At 40.0% G+C, this 9,175-nt stretch overlaps 1 protein-coding gene across 1 annotated transcript in view; it reads left to right on the plus strand.

Annotated features, from left to right (window-relative positions):
- Positions 1-2,516: 2,516 nt before the first annotated feature.
- ntrk3b (neurotrophic tyrosine kinase, receptor, type 3b) overlaps positions 2,517-9,175 on the plus strand; it is a 173,179-nt gene continuing 166,520 nt past the window's right edge. The window contains exon 1 of the mRNA XM_023429753.2: positions 2,517-3,107. Within this exon, the coding sequence (XP_023285521.1) occupies positions 2,866-3,107 (242 nt within the window). The 5' untranslated portion in view covers positions 2,517-2,865. The remainder of the gene's footprint in view (positions 3,108-9,175) is intronic.

Raw genomic sequence — 9,175 nt, forward strand, 5'->3', positions numbered from 1 at the left:
AAAAGATCCACAAGGCCCAACATCTGCCATCATGATATTATCATATGTGTATTTTTAACACAATATCAATATTTCATTTTTTAAAGATCACAGTAATCGTCAGTACCAGTGTATCATGACACCCTTACACACATTGGGACAAAAACATTGATTTGGCAAATCAGTCAGGTATGAGAAGAGCTTGAAAAAACAGCTGTTATACAAGGAACAAAAAAAAGAACCTTTAGTGGAAACATGCAGCATGTTGAAGTGGTATATCCTGAAAACTCAGGTATCCACTCCACTGAGTTGCTCTTCAGGTGATTCATATTTGGCTCTCAGATTTCATTAGCTTTATTTCTATTTAGAAGTTGAATGAACATGCTTGGGGAAATAGTATAATGCCCTAGTTTCAGTTAAGAAAATTTGTCATTAAAATTATAGTTTCTCACAGTCAATACGAAGAGGAAATAAACAGTGGGATAATGTTTTCCAATATATTAACTTAGAGTTTTGTAAGATTAAAACAGCAAGTGCAGAATTAGTCTGATTATTGTGCATAGAGGCAAACACCATCAGTAAATGACCAGTAAATTGATGTAAATATTGTACATTATTTTAATGGAGGGGGTGTTGTTAAAATTAAAATAAGTTGTGTTAAACAAACTGCATCAGCATAAAGAAGCATCAGCACAATTTTCCACAGTGGTGCTTTGCTGGGGCTCTCAGATAAACAATGCAGAGCAGCATCAATTTAATTTGATGCCATCTAGTCTCAAAACTACCTTGATAATTACATTTGAACATTAAATTATTTTCGTGCAGCCTCCCACTGAAATGAAAGCTTCCTCACTGTCAGAACTTTATAGAATCAAATCAAGACACAACCAAACAGATGTTGTATCGTCTCTAGACTTAATCCAGTCTCTAATCAGCCCAGGATTACTTTTCATTCCCAAATTTGGGAAACAGACATGTTAATTTTGCCACTTGAGATGTCAACATGGCCAGACTGTTACAGCATGTGATTTTTGACTTCACATCTTAACCAGCGAGTGTAGAGGATGGTTCTGACGTAGAAGTTTATAGTCCCAGATTATGTAAAATAAGAATCGATGAAATCAGTGAGTAAAATCACAGCAATAAAATTCATATTTAACACTCTACATTAAATTCCTATATAATTTTTTATAATACTGTCAAAACTAAAGATCAGTGGTTCCCAACCTGTGGGAACTGTGAAGGTATTGCAAGTAGGAAAACAAATTAAATTTAATTGTTTGTATATATAATTAAAATAGAAATAATGTTCTTTCTTCTTTCTTTCTTCTTTCATTTTTTTTCTTGTATTAAAGCCTATCACTGTGATAAATCAATGATAGTAACCACATCCTGTAGGCTACTTGTTTATATCTCAGTCAGATACCCATGATCACATCCGTGCCAAAAACTGGAGTATCAAAATGGATAGCAGCAGGAAGAATTAAAAGTCAAGAGTCAAGAGACAGATGGTGAAGAAATTGAGCTTCCTGCATGTTTCTCCTGCTTTCAGTTCAGTCCTGAATGTTCGGTCATTATCATTCAAATAAAAAGTGCTCTGAGAAGGCATTTATTCGGCCCTGTATTGTTACAGGGTCAGATGTGGGCTGCCAACGTTTTAGAGATTTTCAAGTGGGCCATGAGTTGGAAATGGTCCACTGCTATAGGACCTTTATATGTACTGCAGGGTCTTACACTTATAGAGCCTATGAAATGCAGTGTTACCACCCTTTGAAGTTTTCATATTTTACTGATTTACAATATTGGATCAAAGTAGTTTTATTGTGGCTTCTTTGACTCAGACTCTTTCATGTAAAAGTGAAAACAGATCTCAGAGTGATCTGCGTTCATTAGATAGAAAAACACGGTTGGGTTTTCGCCAGCACATTAGAAATGTTCTTGCAGTCACCTTTTTGTGGAGAGCTGTTTTGTCTTCATGGTGGAGATACTGACTCACTAATAGTTGGACCTTCCAAATTACATGTATCACTGCAGTCAGGTGAAATCTCTGTTCTACATAGGCTACTGGTGATCTCCATTGAACTATTTATGCGACTTCTAAAACCAACTGGCTGCACCAGCTTTGACCTGTATTTGTAACAAACTTACTGTATGTTTTTATTTCCCTCTGTAAGGACTCAGTGATGCTGAATCAACATTCTTGTAGATGATTTCTGTTTATTTCCAATGATAAAATATATTTATTTTTCAAATATATGGTTATCCTGGTTTTGAATAGCATAATAATACATTTGAATGATCCTATTATTCTATATTGATATTTCATGTTTTCCTTTTTATTTTGACCTTATAATACAGTCGTTGTGCTGTATAGTGCAGAAACCCTTGTATGATAAGTGTGGTTGTTGCCACTGTTGATTGCATGCAGTTTCTGCAGGTGTCAGTATGACTGTAGCCGGTAGGAGGGACTTGATGCTCCAACTTCTCATTTTGTCTCTCTGCTCTCCAACCAGTCGTCCTGGTCCTGCTTGGAAAGAGACGACGACATAGCAGCACGGTATTCCGGGGAAACACCATGTATCTTCAGCTGAAAAGACGACCGGAGCCTCGCATTATTTCGCTTTCTTATTTTTGATTTACGTTTTTTTTTTCTTTTTTGTTGCGCCTTTTTCTTTCTTCTTTCCTCCTTTTCACGCAATCTCTGACGCGCAAGGACACCACAGCATCCATCCACGGCAGAAACGCTCACATAGAGCATCCTCTGTACAGACGCACCACCATCCTCCTCCTTCCTTCCTTCCTCCTACTCTCCTCCTCTCCTCTCTCCTGTTCTGTTCTAACACAGAGGACATCGGGACCTCTTCTCCCCCCGATTTACCCGGAGACATGGATCTATGGTTTCATTCGATCCGGATTTGCTGGTGGAGGGTTTTGTTTCTGATGAGTATTTTCCAGGACTATTTGAGCTCCATGCTGGACTGCCCGCCGACCTGCAGCTGCTCTCAAACAGAGATCTATTGCAATAAGTCCGACAGCGGCAGGTTTTTCCCTTTACTCGCCACGCAAGATACTGGGAACAATGGGACCAGTGTTGACATAGCAGACTTATTCAAAAACATCACCTCTATGTAAGTAGATGCGGATTATTCCGTGCGTTTTTCAATCATTAATTGATCGCATCCTCGGTGAGGCGTCTGTGCTCCTAGAGTGTCTGTTGCTTTTTCTTTTGCACTGATCTGACTTGTTGGCTGATCATTTCTTTTTATCCTCAGACTTTTTGCACTTCTCTCAGTCAGTGTTCATTGGCCTTTTATGATCAACCCATCTGTAACCATCGGTTTTGTGTGGAGGGGAAATGCGCTTATTCTGGCACAATAAGACAAATCCTTCACAACCTCGTCATTGAGCTTGAAAATTGGTAGAGGTTTTTTTTCTTTTCTTTTCTTTCTTCTTCTTCTTCTGTGTGTGTGCGCGCGTGCGTGTGCGTGTGTGTCCCCATAAAGTTGCTCCTCCGCAGCGGCACCGCAGGCCTACATGGCCAAATGACAGAAGGACGTTGCGGAGAACCTCAGATCACCCATTCACTTGATTCCCGTCCTCGTGTACAGCAACTGCTCCGACAGATTGTGCTAAATGAAAGAGAAAGAAATGGTGCAGTAAGGTCAACCAGTTACATTTGAGCCTGAGTCCTCCGAGGCCGATGCGACCCGACAAACTTTATTATGTGCAGATGATGCGGAGGGTCTAGACTAGGGTGCTGGAAACGTCACTTGTGGCTTTTTTTTTTCTCTCTCTCTCTCTCTCTCTCTCTCTCTCTCTCTCCACCCCCAACCCCTCGCTTCAGAGATAAAACCAGGATGCTTCTGTTTCACGGGATCCATGAAGTGTTTGCTTAAAACAGTGGAGCAATGATGACGGCAGAACCCCCCACCCCCACCACTCACCCACACACCCCCAGAAGTACATTTTCATTCTGCATCCTCTCTCAACCCTCCCTCCCTCTCTCTCTCTCTCTCTCTCTCTCTCTCTCTCGCTCTGGCATCGATCCTTCCTGCCAACATCAAAGCTTCCTTTCTTGAAAAGTCAGTAAAAAAAAGAAAAAGAAAAAAAGAAAAGCGGAGCCCGGGCTTTAAAATAAGACCTCTGGTGTCGATGGGGGTGATTTGCATATAAAGTAAACCCCCCCCCCCCCCGTTCACGCACTGGAATTCCCCGCACGGCTTCCCCCGCGTCGCCTTCACGCCACAAAGGACTTTTCCTCCCATCAGTTTTAGACCGTTTACCCTTTATCCGTTTGAGGGAGACAACAACTTATTTTGTGACACGGTCCATCGCTTAGCTGTGCCACTAGAGGGTAGCCTGGTACCCTCTATGCACCGGGAATCAAGTGCTCTTTACAACACTGGAGTCATTTACGTGACTGTTTTATCAGAGAGACTTTTTTTTAGTCAAATCATGCTCAGTATAAGTCATTTTTTAAAGCTCAGCAACATTAAAAGCAAAGAATAATAAAGATATGAAGGGTGAGAGGTCAAAGCACGCTATTAGTGATTAGTATGACCCGAGAGTGACCCTGAGATAAGGATTTCCTCTTTGTAAAACCTGCTCTGTTCACTTTACACTCATTTATCTATTCTCTTATCCACTGGGATCAACAGTGGGATTGTCTAGCTCGTGTATTTTCACTTTAAAATGCCAAAATTCAGTTTATAATGAGCGCAGAGTCCCGTGTTAATTGCCTTTTTGCCTTTGAGAAACCCTAATGCAATTGACCCAGGACTAATTGTGCATTTCATGGTCCCTGGCCATGCAGCAGGCTGCTTGTTTTCTCGGCGCTCAGCATGGACGGCAACCTCCACCCAGCGCCGCCGCTCAGTGACAGCTCATCAGAGGCCGTGCCGCCCAAAGTCTCATCAGCTTCCATATCTGATGGGAATTCAAACCACACTGAGAGAGTCGATGGAAGAGATTGCGTAAAATCTGAAACTATATGTTCACATCAGTATATAGTGATTAAGTATAAATATGCTGCATTAATAATTATCTGGCTTAAAACAATGGCACACAAACGTTTACAGCATATATCTATAAATATGTGTCGTGCTAACTGAGACATAATAAACAAGTCTAATAACAACAGAGGTTAATTGCTTGATGCTAATTTATTATCTGGCCAGAAAACAAGCTCTTTAAAAATAATAACCAGCAATACAGAGCAGTCAGTGATTGAGCCATACAGTACAAATTGTCCTTGTTCCTGCGTCTCTTTGTGAGGTGTTAGATGAATGAATTTCGCTAACAACAAGTCCATTTCATTCATCACGAGGGAAACGGAGAGATGGGGAAAATTTACGAAGATAGAAAGTAGATCGTGGGCTCCAAGCAGGAAGTGTGGGAGGATTGGGCAGCCAAAGAAACCTGCCAAGTCCAGATAATAGTTTTCCATTTCTCTCACATTAGAGATTCATCACAAGCAGCATCAGTGTTTGAAGTGGATAAGATAAGGCCTTGCTGTGATACTTGAAGAAAGGACTGTTTTCTGAGAGCAGCTGAAGCATTTGACATGTCTATGTGAATGCGCTCTGACCGCAGGTGCACGTTTGTTTGCAGAATCCAATCAGTGCTTCCACCTCTGGCATTGGCATGACGTTTGGCCTCATTTTGTTTTTCTTTTCTTTTCCTTTTTTTTTTTTTTTTGTGCTGTCGAGAGGCTGGTTTTACGAGGAGAGGCTGAAGTATCAGACCAATCTGTACAGTCATCACTGTGGCGTCGGTTGCTAAGTGCCTGCAAAATGTATTTAGAGAAAAACCAGAAAAAAACCCTTCATCTCCTCTGCTTCATTCCTTCATCCCCCCCATTTCACTCTTATCTAATTGTATATGTATTCACCAGCATCCATGCGTTCACTGCTGAGACTGCTGCAGAGCACTCAACTATTAAATCAATTTGTGAGAGTTAGACAAAGTCAAAGTGCAAAAGCTGCATTGCTGAATCTGTGGTAGCAGTAAGTCTATAACTTTGCTTTAATTCCAATGGTAACATTACAATAAAATGGTAGTATGATTTAAATTTCCTACAATAATCCTACAGGGACTGGCCTGAGCTCACAAACATTTCATCAACATATCAAAAATGGAAACTATGGAGCCCCTTACGTTCTGAATCTTTCAGAAACATCAGCATCAGCAAGTAGAATTTTTCTATTTTTACAGGGTTTCCTGTACTTCTCCACATAATATGGAGATTTTCTTGGAAATATAACATTATGCAATTTGCTCTTCCACCAAAAAAATGAGGTTAAGTCCCTCAATTTCCCAGGAAAACTGCACCACTTTTATAGTGAGGACATTATGACATTTAATGGCACCGTACGGTATTCACTGTAGTGTAATGCCTATCATAATCTCACAGGGATTTATCGTTTGTCAGTTCTATTTAAAGCTCCCCTCTGGATGTGTTTGAAGACATTAAAATACTCTGCTTTATATCACGGTTTATTCCTAAAAACAAAAAGTTCAGTGACCTTGTACATCTACTCCTACCTCATTTAAAAATCCGGATTCTATGAACATGTAAATATTTTTGGTTTCAAAAGTTTAACTATAGATGTCTCTACAGTTTGTATTTTTCCACATCACACCTCTGTAAAATGCTTGCTGGACAATGATTGGCTGTCCAGTTGTGATGTCACAGAATGATGATTGTTCAAACATATGTGAAACTCAGATTTAAGATGAGAACAGAGAAACTTTCCCCCTTCAGCAGATGAATGTAAAACATCCTTCTAGTTTCAATCTCTGCATGTATGTCATTCTGCACCATTAATAAAAAACATACAAACGACAAAAAAAAAGAAACACATTTTTAGTAGAAGGGGGCTTAAAAGATTAAATCCATGATTTAGTTATAGCACCAGAGGCTCCCTGAAATCTCCACGTCTCAACACCGTTCTCAGATGAGTCTCAAACACGCAGACATGAGGACGTTTAAAGATTTGGGGGCGTTGACAGGCTCTGTTCATCCATCCATCCATCCATCTTTTTTTATCTCATCATGTATGGTGTTTGTTCTCACTATGGTGAGTCATTAGGCCAGACTGTTCTTTTTAAAAGTATATGTAGAAGTCCTCCGTTGTCATTTGAAATGAGCATGCTCTTCCAAAAGTTGTGCCATTTTGGCGTCTTTAATGTCAACCCTTTCTTCAATCAAAGAGATTAATGAGGACTTGTAAAATTACCATCTGTTTATCTGCAAACAAACAGAGTTCCACACTCTTTATCTACTTTGCCTAAATATGGCTTGAGGTTTATCGTGTAATATCTTTAAAATCTCGATGATCCAATCAATAAAAGTCTTTTATTTTCTCATTTCCAAGGACTTAAGCTTTCCCTCAAAATGCATAATAATGTCACATTCATCCTGATTAATGTTTTACTTACAGGAAATGTCACTTTCAAATGTTAGAAGTCAAACACACTGGAATGAAGCCAAAACAGGTTGAGGTTTTATTGCGGTAACACTGAATCAAAGACCGTTTTTAAAGAAAAAATTAGTAGTGTCCTGTAACACACGTGATCTCTGATCTAGGTGTGGAAAAGGAAAGAAAACAGGATCTAGCAGGAGAGAAAAAGAGCAAAACGAAAGCTGTCACAACCATCCATCGATTGCATAATATGCTGTATTGTGTACTTCACCTGCCATCACATTCAACAATTACCTAAAAACTTTGGGTCAATATGATTCCTTAAAAAAGTGTTTTTTTTTCCTCTCCTTTTTCTTTTTTTTAAATTTTTAAACAGCACAGCTCTGCTTGAATCTATCGATCTTTGGACACCTTCAACTAGAAATTTTTATATGAAACCTGCCAGCTTTCTGATGCTGAAGCCTGTTTCACACAGGAATGTTTCCAAGGTCAGCTTAGGTGACTTGTGTGGGCTGTAAGTGTCCCCCAGTTCAGACACCGAGCATTGCTGCGTTACATAAAGTCAGTGTTTTCTCTCCCTCTTTAAACTCCTGTGCAGCCCACATACTGTATGTGTGTGTGACTGTGGCCAGTAGCAACTTCAGCTCCAAATATCTGCTATATAATTCTTGCATAAGGCTCCTGCATGGGAATAGACGAGTGAACTTTTATAGAATTTCACTGAAACAGAAGTGGAGTATTTCCTGTTCAACTGAGAGTCTTTGCTAAAGTGCTGGAGTACTAGTTGAACCCACAATGGAAACGATCTTGTGCACGTTTGGACGTATTTAAAGGGGCCACTCCGGCAATTTAGTGCTGCATTTCCATAAAGGTGGGGAACTTGCAAGAGCCACATTTAGAAAACAAATGGGTGAAATTAAGCAGTGCAGGCTGAGATCTCCTAAATTTTAGGTCCCTTGTGCTGGTCAAGCTCCAAAAAAGCTGGCACCCACAATTCTGCTAATGCAACCCTAATGAAGCATTTCTTGTGGGACCCTTCTTGACTGCTAAATGTCCTTGTCTTTGTAACACTCGCTTTAAGACTTAATCTAAGACTTTCGAGAGCTCTGTCTGACATTATACTCTGTCAACTCTGGAAGACATTATACAACTGTCCCAAATTTGTCTCGACTTCCACATGCTGAGTCGTTCTCCTCGTGATGGGTAAAATCAGTGGAGTGGCCCTTTGACACCTGGAGGCAGCAATATATGTTCAAATAAAAGCAAAGGATTGGACTAATTAATGTAAAATGCACTGATCCGATTGTGTAAAATATCTTTTTTTGCTCAATGTACTGTTAAATATGTTTATTTCTCAGCCTCGGGGCCCTGTTTAAAGGAGCATTCATCATATCCAAGCTTAAATTGCTCAGTAGAGGTGCTGGATTTGGCAGCATTAGCGGAGACATAAAGGATGAGAGAGATACCATGACTGGAAAAAAGAAAGTGATATACTCTACCTCCTCAACGTGAGACAGAACAGAAAATCAATAGACTATTTTTGGACATATTTATAATACAATGCGGTTTAATTGGTAATAACACACTTGCAGCCAGACAGTCTGAAATTCAGATACTTGGAGTAATGATTTGATTAATATCTTTGGAGATCTCTGGATTTCTCTGGAGAATAACTGGCAACTTCCAGATTTTCTCAGGCCCAGTGAGCTGGAACAAAGTCAAAGGGTTTTGTTTTGCCCCCTAATCTGGGATGTCAGATGGATGTACCCCCC

Source organism: Seriola lalandi, unplaced genomic scaffold, assembly GCF_002814215.2.
Source record: "Seriola lalandi dorsalis isolate HSWRI2012SDOR001 ecotype SW California unplaced genomic scaffold, Sedor1 jcf7180002054898, whole genome shotgun sequence".
In the NCBI taxonomy this organism is placed as follows: domain Eukaryota; kingdom Metazoa; phylum Chordata; class Actinopteri; order Carangiformes; family Carangidae; genus Seriola; species Seriola lalandi.